General features: G+C 54.7%; 1 protein-coding gene across 20 annotated transcripts; it reads right to left on the bottom strand.

Moving 5' to 3' along the window:
• On the bottom strand, nucleotides 1-25338 carry SLC2A11 (solute carrier family 2 member 11). Of its 20 annotated transcripts, none has more exons than XR_004345427.1 (13): nucleotides 24671-25189; nucleotides 21955-22053; nucleotides 19545-19705; nucleotides 16341-16465; nucleotides 14578-14707; nucleotides 13913-14061; nucleotides 10842-11029; nucleotides 10621-10731; nucleotides 10099-10200; nucleotides 9892-9967; nucleotides 9545-9672; nucleotides 1404-2136; nucleotides 1-1165 (listed from the first exon to the last, which is right to left on the bottom strand). XR_004345427.1 is itself a non-coding variant. In XM_032602987.1 (13 exons), exons 2-13 carry the CDS (start codon nucleotides 24710-24712, stop codon nucleotides 8593-8595), a joined length of 1956 nt encoding a protein of 651 aa, XP_032458878.1. In that variant the 5' UTR covers nucleotides 24713-24730; nucleotides 25198-25338; the 3' UTR covers nucleotides 8567-8592. The 20 variants fall into 20 exon arrangements, 18 of the variants coding, with proteins under 18 accessions (XP_032458892.1, XP_032458893.1, XP_032458878.1 ...); XR_004345428.1 differs by having other exon boundaries at nucleotides 1-1691; nucleotides 1807-2136; XM_032602987.1 differs by lacking the exons at nucleotides 1-1165; nucleotides 1404-2136 and adding exons at nucleotides 8567-9237; nucleotides 25198-25338 and having other exon boundaries at nucleotides 24671-24730.
• Nucleotides 25339-27248: the final 1910 nt, after the last annotated feature.

Below are 27248 nucleotides of genomic sequence, written 5' to 3'. Positions count from 1 at the left end.
AGAGTCGGCCCTTGGCCCTGAGCACCTCCTCAAAGTCCTTCTCCACGCGGCGGCTAGAAATCTGCCTGTCCCTCGTTTGTCCTTTCATCTAGTCACAGCGACGTCTGTGTGCCGGGAATAGCGGGGATGCGGCTTTTAGCGGGACAGATGGCCCCTGGCCCGCCAGCAGATCACAGCCAGGGAAGCAGATGGAGTCCCAGCTCATTCCACTGAGTCCTTGTGTGTCCGCAGTCTCCGCGCGCGCGTGTGTGTGTGTGTGTGTGTGATGGGCAGGGGTGGTCATTGATGCAGGTGGGAGGGGGCTGCCACAAGCGAGTCACCATCCAGAGGCCTTCCCTGCACCCCTGCTCTTCACGGTGGGTAAGGATGCTGGGAGGTGCCCAGGGGAGGGGCAGGGAATAGGAGGGGTTCCAAAGGCAGTCAGCAACTCCGTCTCAGAGCCCACCCCAAAGCCCCATCCGGTCCCCTGGGCAACCCCTCTGCAGGTCTGGAAACTTGAGCTCCTCAGGGAAGCCCCACCCTAGCCAGGTCCTGTGGGGATGCCCTCTCACAGAGCCCTGGGTGCAGTCTCTCTCTTCCACTGTTGGTCAGCTCAGGGGGCACCTAGCAGGTGCCAAACATACAAGAGACATGGACTAAATACTGGCTGAATGAATGAATGAAGTTAGCCATGACACGGCAGGGAGAGGACAGGGCCAGGGATGAGCCCGCAGGCCCTGCCATTCCTGGGCAGGAGGGCCACCCAACTCCCGCTCTGAGGAGACCCTGGTGGGGGGGCTGTGCTGGGGAGCAGAGCTCTGCAGGCACTCGAGGGGGTTTGGCTCATGCTGGTTTGGCCAAGTCTCAGAGCTCTCCAGGGAGGTCCTGTCCTTGGTCTTTGGCAGGTGTGGTCTGGTTAAGGTGGCACAGCATACACTGGCCTGGACACTGGGCATGTGATAGAGCAAGGCCACCATGCCTGTGGGAGCAGGTGGCCTCAGGCAGGAGGTCGCATGGCCCAGCTGTGCAAATACTCTGTTAAATGTGGATCCCTCCCAGGTCATATCCCTCCCCACTCCCACACCCCAGCAGACTTCCTGTGCCCGGGGCTCTGTTACCACTGATGCACTGATGCACCCCATGCATTGTCTGCAGCCCCAGCAGCCAACTCCGCATGTCCTGCTACCTGTGTCCAAATCCAAGTGCATGACTATTCTCCCACCCCTGATCGCCTGCCAGTGAAATGTGCCTCCATCCACAGTCCCTTTATCCTCACTTCTCCGGCCCCCACCCCGCCTTAATCTAAGTTAGCTGGCACCACCTTTGGCCTGGCCTGGCCTGCCTGGGGGAGGGGTCTGTCTCCCCACCCACTGGCAGCAGATCTGGCCATGTGACTTGCCCAGTGAAATGTGAACAGAACTGACCCGAGTGACTCCAGCCAGAAGATTCAGGAGCCAGCACCTGGTTGGCGGTTCTCTGATAGTGGAAGTGGGTGACACATTGAAGCCTTGCCAGCAAGTAACCTGCGACACTGTGTAGGTGAGCCACTGTTCGGGGCCTGTGCTCCTGGCTTCTGGCTCCTGGCTTGGGCGTTGGTCCTGGAACGCTGTAGCTCAGTTCGTCAGGAAAGCCCCAGAGCTCCTGGCTCCATCAGGTCCTCTACTTCAAGGCCGTCACCATATCTGTTTGCGAGTTACTGCTTCCTTTCTGGGCTGCATGAGGTGGGGGACATTGCTGTGGCCTACCTTCTGACCCATTACTAGGTAGCAGGCAGAGGGCCTCCAAAGACGACCACACCCGATTCCCTGGAACCTGTGAATATGTTACCTTACTTGGCAAAAGGCACTTTGTAGATGTAATTAGGGCTACAGACTTTACAGTAGGGAGGTTATCATGGATTATCTGGGTGGGGCCAACGTAATCACATGAGCCCTTAAAAGCAGAGAATTTTCTCCAGCTCAAGTAAGAGACGCAGCAGGAGGGGTGGTCAGAGAGCCTCGAAGCAGAAGGACTCAGATGTGCCGTTACTGGCTTTGAAGATGAAGGGGCCTCAGTCGTTCAGCTGCAAGGAACTGAATTCTGCCAGCAGCTTGAATGAGCTCAGAAGTGGGTTCCTCCCTATTTGACCTGGAGACGCCTTGACTTCGGCCGTGAGACCTAAAGAAGAAGACCAGTCACTTTGTACTAGATTGTGACCCACAGAAACTGAGATAATAAACATGTGTTGTTTTAAGCTGCTCAATTTGTGGTAATTTGTTCTAGGAGCAATAGAACAGTAACACCCCCGGCATCCCCAGGGGCTCTATAATCACCTGCTGAACAACAGCGCACACGCACCAGGAGCCCTTGGCCCCAAAAATCCTCTCCCCCTCCCTCCTCACTGACAGCATCCCAGTTCTGTTTCCTTAGAACCTTCACCGCCCCAGAGCCACTGGCAACCAGGCATGGCCACCGGAGGTAGCTGCAGCCCATGTGATGTGCAGGGTCCACAGGGAAGCAGCTGCCTGCAGATGGAGGCTCTACCCTACGCCCTTCCTCCTACCCCCTCCTGGAACCTGGACAGGACTGCACTCTCGCCTGGAACCTGAACAGGACTGCCAGACGTGCAGCAGCTGCCAGGCAACCCCGAGCTGGAAAAACACAGGCAAAGGAGGGGGAGTGGCAACCCCGAGGAGCCTGGGGCTCTGGCGGCTCTGCCCCGCCCCTTCAGCTGCCTTTACATTACAGGAGAAAAGTAAGCCCCTCTCTGCTTGAAGCACCACTGGTCAGGGTTTCTGACGTTTGCAGCCCCAGGGCAGCTCCTGGCTGGTACAGAGGACTTCTTGAGGGCCACACCCCACAGTTGAGGGCTGCTGGGCAGAGAGGGGGTGGGAAGGAAACCTCAGGATGTAGGGAAACGCCAGCTGGATGAGGAGGAATACGGCCCATACGAGCACCCGGCAGGCCCCTAAAGCTGGCAGCCGTGCCCCCCACCCTAGCTGAACATCTCTGTGGACAGGACGCAAGTCACCCACGCTGGAAGGGGTGCATGGGGAGGGGGAGGGCCTGCTGACTCCATGATGCAGGGCTACTGCTGTCCTCTTGCTGCCTCTCCCTGACACGGACCTGGCCATCGGTCCACGTCCACGGACGGTCCACCTGACCACCGGCTCCCACAGCCCCTTTGCCAGCTTCATTCCTCTTGCCATCCCTCCCCCAGGCACTCGCGGTTCATCACTCACAGCAAGAACCCAGCCAGCCTTGAGCCCCTGACTGTCCCCCACGCACCAGTCCCTGTGCCCTTGTTCGCTGAATGTGGTAAAAGTTGCAGCAAAGACAAGCAAAGGAAACACCCTCCCCCTCCAGTCACAGCGGAAGAAGACCTGGGGGGTCATCATCCCTGTTGGAGACCACCCCCTGAGCTGTAGCTGAAGGTACAGGATTTTAAGAGGGGTGTCTGCCAGGAGAGCACCACACTGCAAAAGCAGGGCCCAGGCTTGTTGGGGCGCTAGCGGTCATGGCCAGCTCTCCCCCACAGGATGAGACATGGTTCAGAGAGGGTGATCTGGGCTGAGCCTCTTAAACTCTCTGAGCCTCAGCTGCAAAATTTCAAAATGGGGGAATTCTTTTTCCATAGATTTGTGTGAAGATTTAATGAGATTAAGGACAAGCGCGAAGTGCCTGCATTCAGTATGTGCTCAGTAAAAGCTACCCGATCTTATTGCTTTGTCATCAAGTGTCCTGGAGCAGAAAACGGACTAACAGGCCTGACCCTAATGGTGGCACTGGGCAGTGTGGCGACTGTGCTTTCCCTCCCTGGTGGCCAGGTCCTTCCCCACCCCCGCCCCTCCCCCATCCCATCAAACCTGAGGCCAAGCTGCGTCTCCCCCACCTCTCCTGGCACGGCCTCTCCTGTCTGCGGGGCCCTGTCCCTGTTTCCTTGCCCTGCTGAGGGGTTCCCTGGGCAACAAGGACTTGCAACGCCCACCCCACACTCTCAGAGCCAATTTGGCTGGGTGGACAGCAAGTGGGACACGGCCCAAGGGCTAGGCCCGGCTGGGGGCATCTCTATGGTCCGTGCTGGGGACAAGGGCACCTAAGTGTGACCAGTGCAGTCCCAGACCTGGGACACAGCCTGACACCTGCCCTGCTCACAGCCTGTGCACCACGGGATTTCGAGGGATGGATCCTTTCTCACTAATCTTCACCAGGGGCCAGTAGCGGCCAGGGTGGCCACTGGTGCTGAGGGTGGGGGGGCAGCTGGGGAGGCGGGTCAGCAGAGGTGGAGATGGGGCAGGTGGCAGAGAGAAGCTGGGAGAACACACAGAGGGCTCCCAGAGTGCTGACACCTGCCTTCCAGAAAGCTCCGCATTTACCGGACCCACAGGCCTTCAGTCCCATCCTTCAACACTCCTGCCTCCACAGGAACCCCAGCTGGGCCTGTCCTCAGGAAGCCAGCTCCAGGTGACTTCTCCATGAGACCTCTCCTGACCCCGACTCAAAGAGTTCTCGCTCCCCAGAGAACCTACTGCTTGCCGCTTCTGCTGATTTGGTGGTTACTGCTTCCTACTGAAAGCCAGACAAATTCTTTATGATACAACAATGATCAATTGTTTTTTTGACCTAAGTGCCAAGGTAGTCCAATGGGGAAAAGATGGTCTTTTCAACAAACAGTGCCGGCACCACTGGACATCCATTAAAAGTAAATGAATAAGGGAATTCCCTGGTGGTCCAGTGGTTGGGACTCGGCGCTTTCACTGGGCCCGGGTTCAATCCCTGGTCAGGAAACTGAGATCCTGCAAGCCACGCAGCGCAGCTTAAAAAAAAAAATGGTGGACACTAGATGACTGTGGATGTGGTGATCAGTTTTTAGATACAACACAATCCATGAAAGAATTCATAAGCTGAACTTCTTTAAAATTAAAAACATCTGGGGACTTCCCTGGTGGTCCAGTGGTTGAGACTTTGCCTTACAATGCAGGGGGTGCGGGTTCCATCTCTGGTCCAGGAACTAAGATCGCACATGCCTCCAGGCCAAGAAACCGAAACATAACGCACACAGCAACGAAGACCCCATGCAGCCAAAAATAAATAAAATAAAATAAATTAATTTAAAAAGGAAAGACTTTAAAATATATATACAGGGACTTCCCTGGTGGCGCAGTGGTTAAGAATCCACCTGCCAATGCAGGGACATGGGTTCGAACCCTGGTCCAGGAGGATCCCAGATGCCATGGGGCAACTAAGCCCGTGTGCCACAACTACTGAGCCTGCGCTCTAGAGCCCGCGAACCACAACGACTGAAGCCCACGTGCCTAGAGCCCGTGCTCCACAACAAAAGAAGCCATCTCAATGAGAAGCCTGTGCACCACAACAAAGAGTAGCCCCCGCTCGCCACAACTAGAGGAAGCCTGCATGCAGCAACGAGACCCCATGCAACCAAAAATAAACTAAATAAATAAATTTATTAAAAAATATATATACATTTTATAAATAAATAATAAAAACGTCTGCTCTGTGGAAGGCACTGTCAAGAAAATGAAAAGGCAAAACACAGACTGGGAGAAAATATCTGCAAAAGATGCATCTGGTCAAAGACTGTTATCCAAAATATATAAAGAACCCTTAAAACTCAACAATAAGAAAACAAACAACTTGATTTCTAAAAACAGCCAAACAGTTTTTTTTTAATTAATTTATGTATTTATTGGCTGCGTTGGGTCTTCGTTGCTGTGCACGGGCTTTCTCTATTTGCGGCAAGCGAGGGCTACTCTTTGTTGCAGTGTGCGGGCTTCTCATTGAGGTGGCTTCTCTTTGCTGCCGAGCACAGGCTCTAGGCACACAGGCTGCAGTAGTTGTGGCACGCGGGCTCAGTGGCTTGCAGGTTCTAGAGCTCAGGCTCAGTAGTTGTGGCACACGGGCTTAGTTGCTCCACGGCATGTGGGATCTTCCCGGACCAGGGCTCGAACCCGTGTCCCCTGCATTGGCAGGTGGATTCTTAACCACTGCACCACCAGGGAAGTCCCAAAACACTTTTAACAGACACTCACCAAAGAAGATATATACAGATGGCAAATTAGCATACAAAGATGTTCCATGTTTGTCATCTGGGAAGTGCAAATTACAACAAAATACCACCACACACTTATTAGAATGGCCAAAATCACTGACAACACCAAATGTTGGTGAGGATATGGAGCAACAGGAACTCTCATTCAGTGCTGATGGGAATTAAAATGGCATAGCCACTTTGGAAGAGAGTTTGGCAGGTTCTTACAAAACTAAACATACTCTTACCCTACGATCCAGCAATCATGCTTCTTGGTATTTACCCAAAGGAGGTGAAAATGTATGTCCACACAAAAACCTGCACATGGATGTATATAGCAGCTTTATTCATAATTGCCAAAAGCAACCAAAATGTCCTTCAGTAGGTGAATAAACTTTGGGACATTCAGACAATGGAATTCTACTCAGTGCAAAAAGAACTATTAAGCAATGAAAAGACATGGAAGAAACTTAAATGCATATTACTAAGTGAAAGAAGCCAATCTGAAAAGGCTACATACTCTATGATTCCAACTATATGACATTCCGGAGAAAACAAAATTGTAGAGACCATAGAAAGATAAGTGGTCACCAGGCGCTGGGCAGGGGCAGGAAAGGGATGACCATGTAGAACAGAGAGGATTTTTAGGACAGGTAAAATACTCTGCATGATACTATCATGGTGGATACATGTCGTCATACATTTGTCCAAACCCACAGCATGTAAAACTACAGGAGTGAACCCTAATGTAAACCGTGGACTTTGGGTGTGATAATGACGTGTCAATGTAGGGTCGTGGATTGTAACAAACGTCCCGCTCTGGTGGGGGATGTTGATAATAGGAGGCTGTGCATGTGTGGGAGATGGGGCATATGGGATATCTCTGTACTTTTCTCTCAATTTTGCTGTGAAATTAAAACTACTCTAAAAAAAATCTTTTAAAAATGTGGGCAAAAGACTTGAACAGAGTCTTCACAAAAGAAGATACGTGAATGGTCATATTAATACACGAAGAGATGCTCAGCATTATTAGCCATCAGGGAAATACCTCAATAAAAGCACAAGACGCCACTACACACTCAGTGGAATGGCTAGATTAAGAAGAGTGACAGTGCCAAATGCTGACGAGGAATTGGAACATCCAGAAGTCTCATCAATTGCTAGCGGGAATGTAAAACAGTATATGCACTTTGGAAAACAGTTTCTGCTACGGTTAAGCATACATTCATTATTTTTTTTTAACATCTTTATTGGAGTATAATTGCTTTACAATGGTGTGTTAGTTTCTGCTTTATAACAAAGTGATACATTCATTATTAAACTCAGCAATTCATTTACCCCAAAGAAATGAAAGCATACATCTACACAACTTGTGCAGGAATGTTCATAACAGTCTTATTCATCATGGCCAACAATTAGAAACAGGGCTTCCCTGGTGGCTCAGTGGTTAAGAATCCGCCTGCCAATGCAGAAGACGTGGGTTCGAGCCCTGGTCTGGAAAGATCCCACATGCCGCGGAACAGCTAAGCCCGTGTGCTACAACTACTGAGCCTGCGTTCTAGAGCCCGCGTACCACAACTACTGAAGCCCGCGTGCCTAGAGCCTGTGCTCCACAACGGGAGAAGCTGCCGCAATGAGAAATCCGTGCACCATGGCAAAAAGTAGCCCCCACTTGCTGAAACTAGAGAAAGCCTGTGCGCAGTAACGAAGGCCTAATGCAGCCAAAGATAAATAAATAAAATAAATAAATTTATTTTTAAAAAAAACAACAACCAATTAGAAACAGCCAAATGTCCACCTGCAGGGAAATGGGTTAACAAATGATGGTATATCCATACAGTGGAATACTATTCAGCCATACAAAGGGATATATGCTAATACATGCAACAACACGCATGAACCTCAAAAACTTTATCTGGAGCAAAGCCAGACACAAATGCATACATGTGGTATGAAATTATATCAAATTCTGAAAAAGAAATCTGACCAATAGTGACAGAAGGCAGGTCCACGGTTGCCTAGGGCCTGGGGTCGGGCAGGGTATTGATTGCAAAGGGGCACAATGGAACTTTGGAGATGATGTGACCGGTCTACCTTGATGGTGGTGGTGGTTCATGGATATGTACACCTGTCAAAACTTATCAAACATAAACTTAATATGGATACATTTTATTGTATGTAAATTATACCTCAATAAAATCGACTTTTAGCAATCAATTCCTCAGAAAATCCTTCCCTGACCACTCCCCACTCAAACACCCCTTGGTATACACACCCTTCAGAAGCTGTATTTTCTTCCACTTCATTTCCCCAAGTTTGTTTGTTTTGTTTTGTTTTAAGATTTTTTTGATGTAGACCTTTTTTAAAGTCTTTATTGAATTTGTTACAATAGGGCTTTCCTGGTGGTGCAGTGATTAAGAATCTGCCTGCCAATGCAGGGGACACGGGTTTGAGCCCTGGTCCAGGAGGATCCCACATGCCGCAGAGCAGCTGAGCCCATGCGCCACAACTACTGAGCCTGCGCTCTAGAGCCCGTGAGCCACAACTGCTGAGCCCACATGCCACAACTACTGAAGCCCGCGCGTCTACAGCCTGTGCTCCGCAAGGAGAAGCCACCGCAATGACAAGCCCACGCACCACAATGAAGAGTAGCCCCCGCTCACCGCAGCTAGAACCGCTAGCCTGCTCGCCACAATGAAGGCCCAATGCAGCCAAAAATAAATAAATAAATACAATTTTAAAAATTTGTTACAATATTTATTCTGTTTCATGCTTTGATTTTTTGGCTGCGAGGCATGTGGGATCTTAGCTCCCCATGCAGGGATCAAACACGCACCCCCTGAATTGGAAGGCGAAGTCTTAACCACTGGACTGCCAGGGAAGTCCACCCAAGTTTGTAATTGTGTTTTTACTGGTTTCCTGTTAACTGCCTCCAGACAGGGAGCACCGAGAGGTCCCAGACCCCATCTGTCCAGCTCACCACTGATGGCTAAACACCAGGCCTGCACACAGTAGGTGCTCAACAAACACCCATTAAACAAGGGGATGCAGGGCTGGTGAATGGAGAGGGCCCGAGGGAAGAGCAGCGGCCGGCTGGGCCCCAGCCAAACCTGCTGAGCTAGAGTTCTGTGGACCGGATGACCTCCCGCCTGTCCACGCGGGGCCCTGGCTCCACCCCGGGGAAGTTGAGTCTGTGCAATTCCTCTGAGATGTCCACGAAGCTCTTGCCTCTGGTCTCAGGGAGGAAGAAGCCAGTGTAGACGGCCCCACAGACACAGACACAGAGGAAAGGAACATAGAGGAAGTGGGACAAGCCCTCCTGTGGGTTAAGAGACCCAAGATCTGGTGTGGCCCATTCAGCCCCCACATGGAAGGCCCCACCACAGGTCCTGATGAGGGACTCGACCCTCTTGGCTCAGATAAGCCCCATCCCCTTCAGTCTCACACCTCCTGGATGGAGCCCCCCCTGGGGTTCTCATGCTGACAAGGACAAAACCTACGGCAGGGCCCCCGGGAGGGAGGGGCGGGCAGGCCTACCATGATGAAGGGGAACCCCAGCCCGACTAGGAAGAGCATGGTCCACATGAGCGTCCCGCAGACCATGTAGGCAGCAGGCCGGGCCATCTGGTCAAACAGCTCTGTGGCCAGGATCCCGGTCACTCCGGCTGGAAGGAGGAGTGGGGACAGCAGGCTGCCAGCCAGGGCTCCCTGGCCGGCCTTCCCCCCACCTTGCCCCAGACAAGAAAGTGGGGCCCTTCCAGCGCTCCTCCAGCCATTCCCTCCCAGAAGCCTGTACAGTGGGGGGAGGGCACACCCAAGCATCCTTCACCCAGACATCCGTGCTCCTTCAGCCAGGCCCAAAGGCAGGAGCTCTTCCCACTCACCAGGGCCAATGCCAAAGCTGAGGATGAAGGCAAAGACGCAGGACATGGCCAGGTAGGGCATCCAGGGGAGGGAGCTCTGCGGCAGAGGGGCGGGGGTGGGGTGGTGGTGAGGGGAGGTCAGGCGGGGCCCAGCCGCCCGGCCCTCATCCACGCCCTGCTACCTGCAGGCACAGGGCCGACGCCCCGCCCTCATCTACGCCCAGCTACCTGCAGGCACAGGGCCGCTGTGAAGACGCTCCCCCAGCAGGTCATCAGGCCGTACCCCACCATCAGCAGCATCCGTCGGCCCACCCTCTCGATCACCACACACTGCAAAGGAAAGGAGCCCTCACTGATTCACTGGTGTGGGCCACGGTCGCGGTCCCCTCGGTTTGCGGGCCAGCAGTGGGGAGGGGCCTCATGAGGAAGCTGGGGAGGCGGGCGCGAGAGCAATTTACCGCTTCAGTGGATTAAGACATTATTAACTTCTCAGAGGACCTCAGTCATTCAACCTCATTCAGTTTCCCCATCTCAAAATGGCGGTGGGAGTGCCCGGCAAACTAGATGCTCGATAAGTGCTTGCTAACTCGCCGTATTTTAACATAGCGACCTGAAGTGGAAGTGGCTTAGCGCTGAGGCCTGCGGTCCCCGGAGGGCCAGCACCCCAAGGATCAGCACCCCGAGGGCCAGCACCCCCAAGGGCCCGCCGCAGGGCTGGGGGATGAGGTGTCATCCCGGAGGCAGACTCACGCTGAGCAGCGCCGCCAGGAGCTCGCAGCACCCGGTCCCGATGGCGGCGTACTGGACCTTCTCCGGGGGAATCCGCGCCTGGCTGAACACTGCCGACGCATAGGCGTACACCTGCCGCGGGGGAGGGGGGGAGGGGCGAGAGGCCGAGGCGCACCGGCCCTCCCCACCGGCCCTTCCCCCTCCCCTCTCCCCCCAACCCCGGCCTGGCCCGGACTGCTCACCGCGTCGTTCCCGCACAGCTCCACGGCCCCGCCCAGCACCACCAGGCTCGCCACCTGCCTCCGCAGCGCGCGGTCCCGGAACAGCTCCCACGGGCGCCGCGCGCGCCGGCCCTGGCAGGCGGCGCGCTCCCGCTCCAACTCGGCCAGCTCCTCGGCCAGGTCCGCGGGCCCCCGCAGCCGCTGCAGCGCTGGGGGAGGGGGCAGGGCAGAGGACGCTGAGCTCCCCTCCCCCAGGCCCTCTGTGGCCCCCACAGTGAGCTGCCCACGCCCACCTCCTTTCGCCTTCCCAGGGTCCCCTTGGTCTGATGGGGATGATCAGTTCACAGCACCACGGAGCAGAAAGGGCTTTAGAAACTCGGGGTTGTGCGGGTGCATCACACAGGACACAATTGTGGCAGATCTCCACTGCAGTCTCAGTTCACCCCTCCCTGGGCCATGGGATTTGGCAGTTGCTCCCACTAAAGAGGCATGAATACATCCGCCCCTTGGTGCTGGGCTCGGCCCTGCGACTCGCTCTGGCCCGTAGAATTAGGCTGTAGGAGGGCGTGCTGCGTGTTCCAATCCAGCCTCAAGAGACCTGCTGGTTTCTATTTGGTCTTCTGTCATCATCATAAAAACTTGCGGTGGGGCTGGCCCACTGTTCCCAGGAAAAAGCAGAGATGGCCCAGCTGGGACCGTCCTAGATCAGCCAATGCCCAGCTGACCTACACCAGTGACAGAGCCTCCAGCCAGACCTAACCTTCATCAGCCAACCCGAGAACTCAGAGGCTTGGGCTAAGTAATTGCTTCCTTGGTCTGCCGCGGAGGTGCGACTGTTAGGCAGCAAGAAAAAAAACGGACTAAAAAAACCCCTGGCACGGGAGTAGGTGACGCCATAACTAGGACCTATGACATGCAGTGTTGGTTCCTAACCAGGCAGAGGACGGTGAGGAGGCTGGAAGAATGAAAGCCTGTGTAACGTGCAAGAAACAAAACAGGTCTAATGAACTTCTGGACTTGGGCAAAGAGATCTCCAAGTGTCGAAAGCATGAACTAGCTGCCTTTACCTGAGTATTCTGAGCTGATTGTAAGGAAAATGAGCTCAGAGGGAACACAATTTAATCCAACTTAACTTATTTCAGAGCTTGCTAGGTTAGTTAAATAAAAAAGAAAAAGAAATCTGTTTTTCATCTCTAGCTTCTCCATCTAGCAGAGTCCTAAGTTAAATCACAGCCTGAGAGCAAAGACTAAATCCAGAGCAAGGCCAGTGAGCCCTGGGCTGAGGGTAAAGATCAAATCAAGGGTATGGCTTCCTGCAGTGACTCATGGACCCTCTGGGCTGGAAAAACGGGCATTACAGAGGCTTAAGGGTATTGGTCCTCCGCAGCTCAACATGCCCTAGATTCCAGTAATTAGGTTGCAAGAGAGAAGCATGTCTCGACAAGAATTGTGGGTGTGGCTTTCTGGCACATAAATCAAATGCACAGAAAGTTCACATCATTTTTGGGGAAAGTTGTATTGGCAGAAGCTCTGCCGGCCTGGATGAAAAGACACCAAGACGGTTTGAAATGTAAAGACTTCTGTGCCCCAGTTTTCTATAGGTACATTTTCCAGGGCCCTCTTCAGGTGTCAAGGAAGGTGATAGAAAAGGAAGGTGATAATGTCAGGAGGCTCAAAGTCTGATCTTAAATCTACCCCGAACAGCTGAAGAGTCTTGACTAAGTCCCTGCCTTCCTTTAGGCGTTTCTGATCTGTACCACGAGGGTGCCGAAGAAAATGATCCCTAAGGCCCTTTCTGGTCCTGAGTCTATGATTCTATATGTAACAGCCTGGACTCCACTGAATAACATAATCGCTGTTTAACACTGAATTGTCTTGTGCGGTCATATTACAGTTAAATGACTCCAAAGTGCCACCGTCACACCCAGATTCTCAGTGGCCTGGGGAGCCCCTCCCTGGGGGCAGAGCCAGGGCTTCATGCAGGAGCACTCTCCATCCCAGGGCAGGGGAACCTGGCACCGTTTTCCCAGGGGCACTCAGCATTGCTGTGGATCGGCAACTGCTTTCTGCCTCCTTGCCGCCTCTTTTTTGAAAAACATTTTTTCACCAGTCTGCTGAGTGCGCGCGAGGCGGAAGACTTCTGTTTATCTCCTGGGTCTTTGGCTCAAGAAAAGGCATATATAGACTTGACATGATCTTAAGACCCTGGACTTCAAGCCTGATGCCATGATTGGGTGAGACTTGGTGGGGGTGGGGGGTGTTTCCGGATAGCACTGAGCAGGGCAGGGACATGAATAATAACTGTGGCCACCATGGCAAGCTGGGAAGAATACATTAGTGGGCCCTGGTCTTCGCCCCTTGCCACATGAGTGGAGCTGCCATGGATTTTCCCATCTCTGGACTTCGGGTTCAGTGACGTGACTCTCCTTTGGCTAATGGGAGGTTAGTGGGCAGGAAGGGACCAAAGGTTTGGAAAGTGCTTGTGCAGTTGGATCTGCCTTCCGGGCTAGTCTGTCAGTACCAAGAGTGCGAGGAGCAGCATGTGCAGCAGAGCTGAACTGCTCCAGCCCAGACCAGCCTCAACTGGCCAGCCCCAGCTGACCCCTCACCATGAGCCAGCCCGACTGAGACCAGCAGGGTCGTGCAAACAGCCCAGCAAGTAAATGATAGAAGACGCAGTAAAGGATTGCATGCTTTAAGCCAGAGATTTGGGGGTTGTTCCTTCGGCATCATTATCGTGGCCATAGCTAACAGGGAAGACCATCAGCCCAGCTGACATTGGGCCCTTGAGGTCTTACTCAGTGTTTCTTCATCTTGCATGTCAGGCAGGGGGCAGGTGGCGCTCCTTCTCTGCACCACCCTGGGGGTTCCCAGGTGGCAGGGGCTGGGTCTGTTCCATCCCACTGCCTTGGCGCTTAGGACAGCCCCTTGATAAAGAGCTCTGAAGGGATGGATGGATCATGAAATTGAGGCACAAAGAGAGGGATAGCTTTTCCTGAATAAATGCGACCCAGGAAATAAGGACCCACATGCTCTGGCCAGATGTGCCCCATGGTCAAGGGTGGTCTGGGGGCCCAAGGTCAGGGACTCACCTGCCAGACAGGCCTCGGAGTCTCCACGGTCAATGAGGAGGTAGCGTGGGCTCTCGGGGAGCAGGGGCAGGGAGGCCAGCTGGAGCACCCCAGGCACCAGGCAGCTGGCCAGCAGAAGGGGCCAGGCCTGCGGGCCACCCAGGAGCTCCCTGGGGAGACAGAGGAGAGGCTGGGCCAGGTGCCTCCTTGTCAGAGCTCTGTCCCCTACCGGCCAACCTGAGGGCAGAGGGTCTGCATTACCCTGTGCCTCTTCCCAACCAGCTCTGGGTCTGGACACCCAGGTAGGGACCCACGATAGGACAGGGTCATAGCCCCACCTCATCCCTGGCAACTCCTCTCCCCAGGGCTCTTCCCAGGGCACAGGGCTCTGCCCTCACCTCCCTTTTCTGGGATAAACAAGACATGCTCCCTTTAAAAGCCCAGACCTGCACCCTCTCCTCTTTGCTCCCTGATCTGGAGAGGCGAGAAGAGGGTGACTCACACCAAGTGTGTCTGACTGACACCACACTGGCCAGATACACATGGACAGGGTTTCAATGCCTTCATACAAGGAAGCAACGCCTTAATCCACTTGGGGGGGTAGGGGAGAAATTTAGGTGAAGAAGGGCTTTCCCTGGCATCCCCCTAACCTCTCAGTGCACATGGGGTGGGGGGGCGGCACTTACCTGAGTCCAACAACCTGACCCATCACGATCCCCAGGGCAGTGAAGATGGCTGAGGTCATGGCCACAGCCCCTCGGAGCTCCTTGGGTGCGCTCTCCCCCAGGTACATGGGCTGGACGTTCATGCTCACACCTGGACATGAGCACAGCAACCGTCAGCCACAGGCTGGACTCCCGCAACGCTTGGGCCCGCCTCTCCCCCCCACCCCCGCCCGCCCCCGCCACCAGCCCATCATCTACAGGCACTGAGTGCTGCTCCCTCAGCCCAAGCGCTCTGCGGGGTTCCTCCCCACCTGATATAGGGCCAGCAGGACTCCAGTCAACTCCCAGGACTTCTGAGAGAGAAGCCCTGTCACCGGGAGGAGTGTGAGGGGCTCAGAGGGAGCAGATGCCCACCAGCGGCCCCGGCTCTCACCTCTCACGTCAACTACCACTGCATGTTCTCCCCCATCTTGGCTTCCCTGGGGACGCACCTCGCACCTAGGCAGCCAGTGGGAAAATGGAACTGGATGGCGCCCCCACTGCCCACCCCAGAGGGTGACAGCCGGCAGAAGCTAGGAGGCCGCAGTACTGGGGCACCGTCCACCTGGGAACACGTCAGGGAATGCTGCTCCATCCCTCCCTGACGTGGGATCAGGAAACAGCCCTCAACAAGGTCCTGCCTCTCTCTGAGCACTGGGTGGGGGGAGCTGGGAGGAAGGGGGGTGCACCGATTGCCAGAAGCTGTCCCACGGAGGTACACCCACTCTTCCTACAGACAATTAGGGAGGGATTCTGTGCCAGGTACTCAGGGCACAAAGTTTGACCTGGTCCCTCTTCCCTGAAATGTGGGCTGTTCTGAGTGACTCACTTCTAAGTAGACTGTGGCAAAACTGATGGTGTATGACTTCTGAGATTAGGCCATAAAATGCACTGGGACTGTGTCCTTGCGCACACACGTGGGCTCCCTCTCTCCCATCACTTCCTCTGGAGGAAACCAGCCGCCATGCTGTGAGAACACTCAAGCAGCCCTACAGGGAGACCCATAAGCTGAGGAGCCCAGGCCTCCTGCAAACAGCACACGAGGGCGCCATCTCAGAAGCAGGTCCTCCAGCCCCAGCCAAACCTCAGGTGACTGCAGCCCTGCCTGACAGCTTGATCACAGCCTCCTGAGAGGCCCCAAGCCAGGACCACCCAGCTAAGACACTCCTGGTTCCTAACCCAGAGAAACCAAGAGTTAATAAATGTTGCTGGTGTTAAGCCACTAAATTGTGGAGTACTTTGTTTCACAGGAATAGATAACTAACTAATAAAGACGTCAGCACCTGGCTGTATAAACAGTAGGAGTCAGGGGGGATTGTTGATGGGCACCCCTAAAAGCCCAGGTGGACACGCTCAAAATTCTGCTCCCTCCCGTGACAAGCCCCAGAGCCTGAGGGGTCCCTAACAGGCTACTCTACTTCTGTAGGGAAGATCAGAGAGCCCATCCTAGATGCCTTTTCATCTTGACTGCCAGGAAGCTCCCAGCTTGGAGGACTTCTGTTGGTTTAAGTTTCGGGATGTTTGCCCTCCCATCCCTTACAACTTTTCCATTTTTCTAGATCCACTTTAAGTACCTAGTTATATGACCCTTTTAAGATAAATCATATCTAATCATTCTGCAAAAAAAAAAAAAAAATAATGGCGGGCATGAAAGGAAAACAAATCAATGAATGAAGGGAATAAAGAGGATACAGGAAAGAGTAGGAACAGAGGCAGGAGGGGATCCCCACACACACACACTGTACCTGCGCTGACGCCCACGAGCAGCCGTCCCAGCATGATCATCTCAAAGGAGCCTGCTCTGCGGCTGAAGCCAAACAGGGTCGCTGCGGCCACCACGAAGATGTTATTCACCAGCAGGGACTTCTTCCTTGGGGAAGCCAAACACAGGCGAGAGAGGTGGGTTCAGTCCTGAGGACCACCCCTGGGGACCCTTCTCTGAAGCTGCAGCCAGCCCTGATCAGACCTGTGTGTGCATGAGGGGACTGAGTCAGGAGTGTAAGCTACACGAACAGAAAAGACGCTGGCCACTGTAGCTGGGGTCACTTGTGGGATGCCCCCAGGGGCCTACTCCCACTCCCCTCCTCCAATATGCCCCAAATTACTCTCCTTGCTGCCTCCGCCACGGCTTGAAGTGACAGAACTCGTATGGCTTTATCCCTACAGATTGAGCATTGCTCTCCTCAAACTCCTCTGTAAAGCGAAGGGCCTAACATCTGATTTCTCAGCCTCAAGGAAACCCTGGGGAGGAAGAATAGGGGCTTCCGGAGTGAGGGAGGGGACACCTGGGGAGCCAAGTGCATTGCAGAGTCCCTGTTCAGAGCCTTCAGGATGGCTGGGTGGTCTCTGCCAGGCTGGTTCAACGGGACAGACGGCAAAACAGGAAGGGGCACTGGGCATGTCAGCAGCTCCACACGATGAGGCGTCAGCTCTGGGCTCCTGGCACCGCGCTCAGAGGCGCCGTCATGCAGGTCACCCAAGAGAGGCCACAGGAGGTCATATGGCTCATGTACTGACAAGGAAATGAGCCACAGGAAGCCGCTGGCCTGCTCCAAACCAACAGCACAGGGGTGAAAGATGGGCCAAAGCTCAGATCCCCTGGCCTACAGAATGGAGAATGACAGTGGATTATAACTTGATCCTGTGGTAACTCCAGCTGTGACTTATAAGCCACATGCGGCTTCCTCACTGGTATAAGTTAATACAGTACTTCCAAGACTCTCCTGGCGGCCCAGTAGTTAAGACTCCACGCTTCCAATGCAGGGGGCCCGGGTTCAATCCCTGGTCGGGGAAGTTCTGCTAGGCCAATGCCGCGCAGTGCAGCCAAAAACAAAGAAACGACAAAACACAGTACATCCATTGTAGCTATTTATCTGGCGAATGCATTTTGCTGCATTTCAATACACAGACGACAGCAGAAACACTTTACTTCCAACTGGCAGGGAGAGTACTGCACCTTTACCGACCTCCTTAGGGACATGGCAGCTCTCCAGCTCTGGGCCACACCTGCTCCATGGGGAGCTGCCCGCCTCAGGCATCTTGCTGGCCCGCTGCTTTGATGACTTTATGCTGAAAGGACCTGGGGAAGAGGAAGCGGCAAGTGCACCCGACGTCATGGTAACGTTTGAGCATGACAGAGTGGGAGCCGCCACACCAGTGGAGTTCCTGACGTCCGAGGGCACATTTCCTCCAAAGTACGGGATGGCTTGCTGCCCTTCCTCTAAGAAGGGTGGACAAATCTCAGATGGCTTCTTTCTACTTCGGAGGCAGCCTGTCCCACAGTGAGTGTCGTGATCTGATACCTACACTGGGTGATTTGCAAACCTGGAAGCTGTGAGTGGAGTATGCCCTAGTGGGTCCAAACCAGCTGCCAGAGGCTCCGCCCCTCGACCCTCTAGACCTGGGAGATTGTGGTACTCAAAGTGCCCCCAAGGGGAATCACAGTGCAAGACCTAGGATTTTGGAGTAAAGCCACTACTTCAGTGAATTACTACCCCCTTAATCGGAAATAACTCCTGGCTGGTCACTAGGCCCTAGTGGAGAATAAACACCAGAATGGGGTGTTTGGCTATTGTTTTAGCCAGCTGAGTCCTGGTTTTCTGTTACTTGCCGTTGATACTTCTGCTAAACACACAAACATGTTATCTGTGCAATTTTGCTTCCAACAAAGGAGGTTACATCAGTGGAAGTGGAAGGATGGGTGCCCATGGAACTCAGTATCGTGTTAGGAACCCCGTCATTCAGAAGTAGATGACCTCAGAGGGTGAGAACCTGCCGAAGGACCCACACCATCAGGACTGCCCTGCTCACTCAAGCATGAAGATTGGGGTCACCCCGATGGGCAAACAGCCTCAGGCCGGTGGAAGTGCTGACACAAGACAGGAGCAGAAAACCTGAGGATGGACGTTCCCAAGGCAGGTTTTGGAGTGACCAGCTCCAAAACCCAGGAGCAGACCCTCTACCTATGTTCCCATGTTCTGGATCATACGCTTTAAACTAAATTCACCCACTAGTTTCCTTTTCTTTGATTAGTTTCCCCTACACTTTCTTCTTTCTTCTTCCCATGAGGTGTCTTGAGGGCAGTTAAGTTTACCATTAAGTGTGTGGTGTGCAGAATATCAACACGTTAATGGCAGGGCTGGCAGATTGGTTGTCACGTGGAAACTCTGCACTCAGGGAGGACACTTCTGTTGTGCCGTCCCTGGTGGCTGTGACGAGGCAGTGCCCTGAGTGGTCTCAGGAAGGACTGAACCAACTAACGTGAGGAGGGGCACACGGGGAGCTGAATATATGGGTGAAAGGTGTTGACACGTGCTGGGTGGCCAGCCAAGGGGGAGACCATGAGAGCCGCTTGTTTTCCCACCCGGCCTTGCTTCTCTCCTGCTGTCTCACGGGTGTAGGCGTGCGACCCAAGGTGGGCCAGGAACAACCCGTCTCCCTTGATTCTGAGAGCGAGTGAAGATGCTGGAGGTGGAACAAGGCTGGAGCTGGTGCGCTGAAGGCATCTCCCAGGAGGAAAGCCCAGGCTAGGGTGGCCTTGCAACCTGCCCTCCCCAGGCCTGGCTTTTGACCACTTCCTTTTGTCCTATGAGCTGCCCCAGTATCCTTTGCGTTATCACAGTTTTCCATTCAGTCTGTCAGAGTCTGTCTGTCTTGTTTGCGACCCAAGATCTGCATCAGTTGGATACAAAGGGGGGCGCTGGGGAGAAAACACCTGTTCACAGTCAGACAACGTGTGTTGTATTGGCAGCCACGGGTCCTCCCTCCCTCCCAGCATGGGACTCTTCCCTCTGCCACATCTGCTGGGAAACGTGAGTCACCCGGTGAAACTGCAGGCAGAGCGGGAGGCTGGTGAGGAGTTGACTCAGGCCCGGGCCTGCCGGGCATCCTGCCCACACCCGGGGTGCCCCTCATTGAAGGGCATTTGGGGGTCCGCGGGAAGCACTTACCTCCCCAGTGTGATGGCCAAGGGGCCAGCAAGCAGCGCTCCCAGAAGGCCCCCCACGGGGTGCAGAGACACGATGAGGGACCACACAAGCGGGACCAGATGGTCGGGCAGCGGCCGGCCAGTTCGCATCCGCCACGTCTCATTGGTGAATTCTTGAATGTGCTGTGGACAGAGATGCCAGTCAGCCCCCCGGGGGCGGGGGCTCCCTCCCCACAACAGGCCTTCTCCCCACAGGCCCTGCCTCTGCAGAGCAGGCAAGTCTCCCCAGCAATCCTAGTCCCTTCGGGGCAGGACCGAACTCACCCAACTGCAGGGCACTGTGCCGTCTCTTTCAAACACAGTGTCTCCTGGAGCTCAGAGCTGGCCAGTCTCTATGTGCCCCTCTGAGTCCACTATCAGCACCCCTCCCCCACTTTTGGCCTGGGAAGCCACCTGCATGGGCCACAGGAGCAGGCTCCCTTGATGACCAGCTTTCTGATGGACTTGGCCATCAGTGAGCATCAGCAGAGGTGGCAGGAGCGGTGTTTGTCCCCAGGGCTCCTTCACTGGGGGCACCTCAGGATTGCCCCAACGCCTGACCAAAAGACCCAGATACCCTCCCCTTGGTCAGCGGTGAATGTCAGTGTCTGGCCGGTCTTAGTCCTCCCAACAGGACGTGAGGGAGGACGTGAGGATGACCAGGGGGTGTAGGTGAGCAGGCCAGCTCAGGGTAATGGCTGTTAGCCTGGTGCCTGCCAGGTCCCTCTGGGGGAAGGACCTGTCTGGGGGAGCTGGGACCAGGGCCAGCCTCCCCTGACCTTGGCTTGAAATCCTCAAGGGTGACCATTCAAGGGGGTAGGGGAAGCCTCAGAAGCCAAGGAAGTCTCATTTGCAGGAGCCAGTGATGGCCCATGGGAAGCAAGGCCTGAGAGTGTCCTGCTGTGGGCAGATCCCTCTCCAGCCTGCAAGTTTGCACTGAAGTGGACACTCGCATGCTTGTTGAATAAACAAATAAAAAAGCGAATGGAGCTCAGACCCCCCTTTCTAAACCCTTCATTTCATCCTCTTTTAAGGGACTGGGCAGCTATAGTTGTTTCTGCCCAGAATGTACTCCCATCCCCAACTTCTAAGCACCAACATGCTTTGAGGGAAATTCTTTCCCCTTGACAATTACACCCCCTACACGGTTGGTCACCTGACCCAGGCCTGGCCAATCAAAGTGCTCCACCCTCCTGACCACATGATTGGTCTAGTGGGCATATGATCCAAACCAGCCAATCAGAGGGCATGTGATCCAAACCAGCCAATCAAACTCTTCCCCAGCCTTTCTGCTGGAACTAACAGGGAGGACTTCTGTTTGGGGGTTCCCAGTCCAGGACAGGAAGTGAGTCTGGTGACAGCTGCTCTCTTGCACTGGGTGGAGGATGATGCCCTGCAGGGATAGGAGAGCCCCAGTTCCATCCTGGGACCTGTTTCCTGCAGCCCCACCTCCTTCACAGCTATGTGACAGGACACTTGCCCTTCTCACTTAGGTGGGATAGAGGTGGCTTCTATCAAAGGGGCCGAGAGATTCAGCCTTTCCACAGGCATTTACTGAACGTCGGCACAGACCAGGACAGAGTCAGGTGCTGGGGACTCAAAGATGACTTGGACACTGAGAGGAGACCAGCAGGAGGCTGAGACCAAGGGCTGGGGAGGGAGGGTGACTCCAGCTGTGGGGGCTGCTAAAGGACGGCTTCAGGGAGGTGATGGCATTTGGGTGGCTCTTGAAGGCCTTCTTGCAGGTGGGGCAGAGAGGGCTTCCCATCAGAAGGAGTCTTCAAGGAAGGGCTGGGTGCATTTGGGGAACTGCGTTTAACCTGCTTTGATAGCGGAGTTGGGGGAACGAAGGTGGAAGACAGGTGGACAGGTTCTGATCCCAGGAGGCCTTGGACTTCAGATGGATGAGTCTGTCCTTATTCCTGTAGGCACTGGGGAGCCACAGAATGTTTCTGGGCAGGGGAGTGGTTTGATCAAACTTGAGAGGATCTAGAAGGGGGAGGTCAGAGGCAGGGAGGCCAGTGATACAGGCAGGAGAGACGGGGTCTGAACTGGGATTGTGGAAGAGACCCGAGGAGAAATGGCTGGAAGCCAGAGGCAGTTAGGAAGGACTTGGTGTCCAAGAGGGAGGGAAGAGTCAGGGCGGACCCCAGTCACTGGGTGGATGGTGGAGTCATCTACTGATATCAGGGACTCAGGAGAACTTGCCAGTTTCAGGGGAGGATGCGGAGCTGGGTTTGAAATCGCAGGGCCTGTGGGGCATCGCAGTGGAGGTGGACGCGTGGGAGAAAGCGCCACCAAGTGGATGCTGGCCTGAAGATCTGCTGCGGGCAGCTGCTGGCCCTGGCCCAGCACCCACTGGGATGGTGACAGTGCGCATGGAGGGTACATACCGAAGTCGGGGCATTGATGATGGAGAGGTTGTAGCCAAATTGAAAAGTCCCACCAATGCCAGCCGCACAGATGGTCAGGAGCAGGACCCTGCCCTGGAACTGAGGAGAGAGGAGAGGACACAGAGTGCCTGATTACAGCCTCCACCAATCTCAGCACTGCAATCTATCTGAACCAGGCAATGATGGCTCCACTTTGCAGACGAAGAAGCTGAGGCAGAGAGGAGTTGCCTAGTTAATATGGCTGGCAGGTAGCAGAGGCACCCCTAGCCTTCTGCTCTGAGTCCAGGATCTCACTGCCCCTTCACCCCTGACAGCATTTTCCTGAGATGGACAGCCATTCCGGGCCCTCCTTGCCGGGCTGCCCCTGGGCATGCCTGCTGTGGCTCAGGGGACAATGCCTTGAGCTGGGGCCCCACAGGTGTGAAGCTCTGCCTCTGGCAGGACAGGAGTCCCTGAGCTACAGTGACTCGCTACAGTGACTCGCCCCAGTGAAACTCTCTCAATAGAGTGGCTGGGCCTCCCTCTCTTCCCTCCCAGCCTGTTCTGCCAGGAGGCTAAGAGGAGGGGCCACACGGACCTACATGTGTGGGGGCCTGGGGGGGCACATGGAGCAGCAGAGAGCAGCCTGGGTCGCAGTGCCAGCTCTGCCCTTCCTCCCTCATCTTCTCTGAGTGGCTTCCTCGCTGGCCCTGGTGATGATAATGGCTACCTTCAGGCTGGGGGACAGCCAATGCATGTGTGCACTACACACACCTGGCACAACAAAGCGCAGCTTTTCACCCTCATGCAGCACCCTTAGAGATGGAGGGAGAACTCCCCAAGGCACCCAGCTCAGCGCCCTGATGCCCCATCATTAGATTGGTATCTTTTTCGGGGGATTCAGTCTTGTTTATAATTTATCTCTTATAATTTTTAATTACAAAATAACCTGCTCGTTAAATTTTTTGAAAATCCAGTGTACGCTAACAGTTCTCCACTCTCCCAAAGAGCAGTGAACTGCTTCCCTCAGATATTTTCTGAGACATTCACAAAGTGGTTAACTATACAAAAATCAAATTGTTGATCTTTTCCTAGTAACTCTATACTACCTTTCTTGCTCGGGCAAATTGTCCCTCAAATATAAAGCACTGTGTCATATTTATTATTTTTTTAATACTTAAATACAAGTTTCAAGTCAGAAGGATGTTTGGCTAAAGGCTTCCTGAAGGATTTCCAGAACCTGAAGACTACTTACTCATTCATCAGTCAAATACCAAGTGCCTGTCCCAGCCAGGAACTGAGCTGGGAGGCACATACAGTGGGGCGGGGGTGTGGGGTGGAGAACGACAGACCTGCTTTCACTGTATTGTGAGAACCTGGCCTGGGGGTGGGGAGGTAGAGGAAGAGGCTCTGAGGGCAGGTTCCTGCCAGAGATCTTGCCACAGGTCTGCAGGCAGGTCTATGACAGGCACCCTGGCTGCCCGCAAGTTCCTACAAGGTCTAAGTAACTTCCTCCCAAGCATGAAGCCATAGGGGGAAGCCAGGTGAGAACCCAGGAGTCCCGTCTCAGTCTCACTGGAGTCACTGGAAGCACCCTGCTGGGTTGCCCGGAGGTGAGAGTTCCACTAAGAGAGCAGATCTGCAGGAAGCAGCAAGTCACGCACTGCCTGATGAGAACTGAGCCCATGTGGCAGGGGTGCCGGCAGGTCTCCAAGACAGCATAAATTACTTCATTCCATGAGATCGTGCAGGGAGATTGCCTAGTCCTCTGACTGGTCATGAAAAGCATTCAGACATTAGCTATGGTGGTGATTATTAAGTCAGTGAATAAAGATTTCTTGCCTCCCTACTGTGGGCAATAAATCTACTGTTCTACGTGCTGGGGATATAGTAGGGAACAAAAGAGACGAAATCCGTGACTATTTCAGCGGGGGAAGACAAGCACTAACAAATAAACAAGGAAAATACATAGTAAGTCAGCTGTGCGACGTAGACAGAAAGCAGGCGAAGGGGAGAGGGGCGTGTCTGGAAAAGGTGGTCAGGAAATACGCCATGAGAAGGGGCCTCCGCACAAAGACTTGAAGGAGGTGAGGGGAAGCGCCATGCAGGTCAGCGCCGGTTGGCGGGGTAAACCCTGAGGCGGGGTGGTCAGCGTTATAGGCTTGCTCTTCCCGCTGCCCCGCCCCCTCGGTGCAGCAGGGCGGGAGGACGGAGTTTAGAACCAGCGTGGAGGAGATGAAGGTTGGGGAGAGAAGTGAAGGTGGGAAACAGGCCCAGGACGGGATGAGGCGGCCAGGACTGCAGTGCCCAGGGGCTGCTGCTGCTGGGGGCGTGTCCGGCCCATACGAGGACCAGAGGGATGCTAGCCTGGGACGCGGCCGGTGCGCACTGCGCCCCAGCCCAACACTGCGCGTGAACACCTGCTCTTGTTCGTCTGGGCCGAGCACCTAGCTCCACTGTGCACACTCAGATACTTCTGTACACTGGACGCGTTCGTTGAGCCTTCCCAAGTGCACGCCAGTCCGCAATCCCTCATCCGATAAGCCTGGGCCGGCAGGTCTCGGAATTCAGACGTTTGCGAAAAGCGGATCGGCGTGGAAGAGGGAGGCGCATGCGTAGTGGGCATTTGCGAAGACTCGCTCAAAGCTTACCTTAGCCAGAGCGCGCGGCCAAGACACGTGCGCAGGCGCACAGGGCGTAAAGGGTGTGGGGGGCTGGGGTCCCGCGAGCGGGTCACCTGAGTCCGAGGCTGTAACGGCGGCTCGTGTTCATCCTCCATCCCTCCCTTTCTGCAGCTCTGAAGGTGAAAAGCCACTGACTCCTTACTCGGCCGAGCCTGTGGCCCATCTCCGCAGACCGGAAGGGGGCTCAGGTCCGAAGTCACCACGGCCAGCCCCTGCATCCGCCTTCGCATGTCGTGGCCGGCGGCTCTGATCAGCGCGCTCCAGACTCGCACGAAATCCCGGCCCTGGCCCCTAGTCCCCTCGTCTCCTCCCCCGCTGCCGCCTCCGGAGTGACTCTCAGCCCGTCACTGCTGCGCTCCCCTTTGGACCTCCGCCGCCGCCCCTTCCGGCCCCTCTGCCCGGCCTCCTCTCACCCCAATCAGGCGCCCCTGCCCGCCTGCGGGAGGCCCCTGTCCCCAGGCACTATGAGGGCAGAGCCCTTGATTCTGCACAGGCATCCCCGCTCTCCTCCAGTACAGGTGTCCCCGCCCTTTCCCCCCAGGGGAGGGACAGGATTAGGAGAGCCAAAAGGCAGACCCACAAGTCTGGAGAGCTCTCATCCGTCCGTCCTGGCAGAGCCAGTGACTTGGAACGCGGGTGGGAGACCCAGTCTCGGGTTGCAGCCCGGGGATCCATTCCGTGAGAGGCCAGCCCGGCCTATGCGACAAGATTAGTCCGACCCAGTGGACCTTGTGAGATGAGGAACCACCGGGTCCACTGGGCTGGATTAATCTTTTATTTCTCAGGGCTTCTCAGGTCCTTCATGAATCCAGGAGTTGGATTAAGGCCAAATCGAAACCAGTTGCCAAAGATGCTATTTTTGGTCATAGAAACATAGACCTGAAAGTGACCCTAGGAAGTCATCTGAGCAAAGACTGTGATAGGACATACACCAGAAGGGATACTGTTTTATTTTTGCTGCCCTGAACTTGTAAAAGTTTCTTAAAAACATCATGCATTTTTTAAGGAAAAATATCAATACAATAAATAAAATATTAGCAGTTGCTAAGTGCATGCCTTTCTGCATCTCTGCATCTATTGAGATGATCCACTGCTGTGATAATACCCTCTTCACTCCCTCCCCGCCGCCCCCCCTCCATGGACATCTCGCTGGAGTCAGCCCCCCAATGCGTGGGCTCCCCAGCCACTAATTATTATCCTTAAGCAAGGGAGCTTGAGGTTTCTCTTTGGCAAACATTAATCAGGAGTTTAACCTTGAGTGTGTGACAGTCAAGGTTGTGAGTGTTTGTGGCTGCCCAGTGCTGATGGCTAATCCTCTCAACGTCCCTGAGACTCCACAAGGTGGAGTCTGTGTCCGCAGCACCCCTGCAGCCCTGCTAGAAGTCGGGGCTGGGCTTTCAGATCTCCAAGTCCAGCGCAGACCCTACAGGATGGGGCTGTCAAACCACGCCTGAGTCAGGGGAGCATGGAAAGACAACCCCCACGCGTGCCGACTCCTCCTCCGGGGAGCTTCCCGCGTGGATTCCCACCCAGTCTCGGATTCCCACCCAGTCTTGGTTTCCCTGGTGAGAAGGCAGAGGTGGGGGTGTTATCAAATCTTGGCTCCCTGTCCACTGATGCCGAATAGAAATAAGGAGACAGAGTTTGGAGGAAATAGAACAGTAGCTTTATTCCTTTTGCCAGGCAAGAGGGGAAGACAGTAGGCTAGTGCCTCAAGAACTGTGTCCCCCTCCTTGGGGAATCGGAGAAGATTTTATATGTGGGGCTCGCAGTCCCGGGTATATGATAAGGATCAAAAGTAGTGAAGGTCTTGCATTTCTTTTCTTCTGCAAATTCATGGCCAAAGCTGGCATCAGGCGGCTCAGCAACCAGGTCTGGTGTCCCTGAAGTTATCGGCTGGTGACCTTCTTTCTGAAATGAAGAGTGCTACAAGGGAGTGTAGGGGGAGAAGAAATGCCAGGTGCAAAGGGTAATTTGTACGGAGTCAGAGAGTAATCAGCTTTGTGAAGGACAAGTCTAGCTACAAGTGTTTGTTAGTAGTAATAGCTAAAGAATAACCAAGATTACTTAACTCTTTCAGGCCTGTTTATATTGTTTCCCCAGCCTGTTCATTGTTTCCTTATTTTCCTTGTTTATCAGAAAATTCTCATGTCTATTTTTCCTGCAACAGGGTCAAGGGAGGAGGGGTGGCCTGCTTTCAGTCACCAGTGCTCAGGAGCTCCGGGAAGGAGGCCAACGTGGGTGGTGACGCCCCTCCCCCGCCATGGGAGCCACGACCCACGCTCCCTCCTACACTCCAGAGCCTGTCACTCTGCAGACGGGGAAACTGAGGCCCAGAGCTGGCGGCGAGGGGGGAGTAGGGGGATCCACCCCGGCACTCAGCGGGAGGCAGGGAACACAGCGGCTCGCACCGAAGGTAATCGATACCGCAAAGCTGGCTGGAGGGCTCCACCGGGTCTGCGCTCCACCGAGCCCCCGGCTGCTCCTACCCCCGCAGAAGCGGCGAGGCCGCCTCGTCGACCCGAGCCCGCTCCAGAAGGTGCCTCCACTGTTACCCGGGCCCGGGGACTCCGCTGACCCACGGATTAGGCCTCCAGACCCCATTTAGCCCTCCCAAGCCGCCCCCGCCAG

Source organism: Phocoena sinus, chromosome 14, assembly GCF_008692025.1.
Source record: "Phocoena sinus isolate mPhoSin1 chromosome 14, mPhoSin1.pri, whole genome shotgun sequence".
Taxonomy (NCBI): domain Eukaryota; kingdom Metazoa; phylum Chordata; class Mammalia; order Artiodactyla; family Phocoenidae; genus Phocoena; species Phocoena sinus.
The sequence above is the reverse complement of the archived record's forward strand: the minus strand, read 5'-3'. Positions and strand labels throughout refer to the sequence as shown.

Coding starts and splice junctions, on each gene's coding strand:
- SLC2A11 (XM_032602986.1), bottom strand. CDS start 24,847: ATGCGAAGGCGGATGCAGGGGCTGGCCGTGGTGACTTCGGACCTGAGC. Junction 10,201..10,620: donor TCCTGGCGGCGCTGCTCAGC/GTGAGTCTGCCT, acceptor TTTCCTTTGCAG/TGTGTGGTGATCGAGAGGGT. Junction 9,968..10,098: donor CAGCGGCCCTGTGCCTGCAG/GTAGCTGGGCGT, acceptor CCTCTGCCGCAG/AGCTCCCTCCCCTGGATGCC.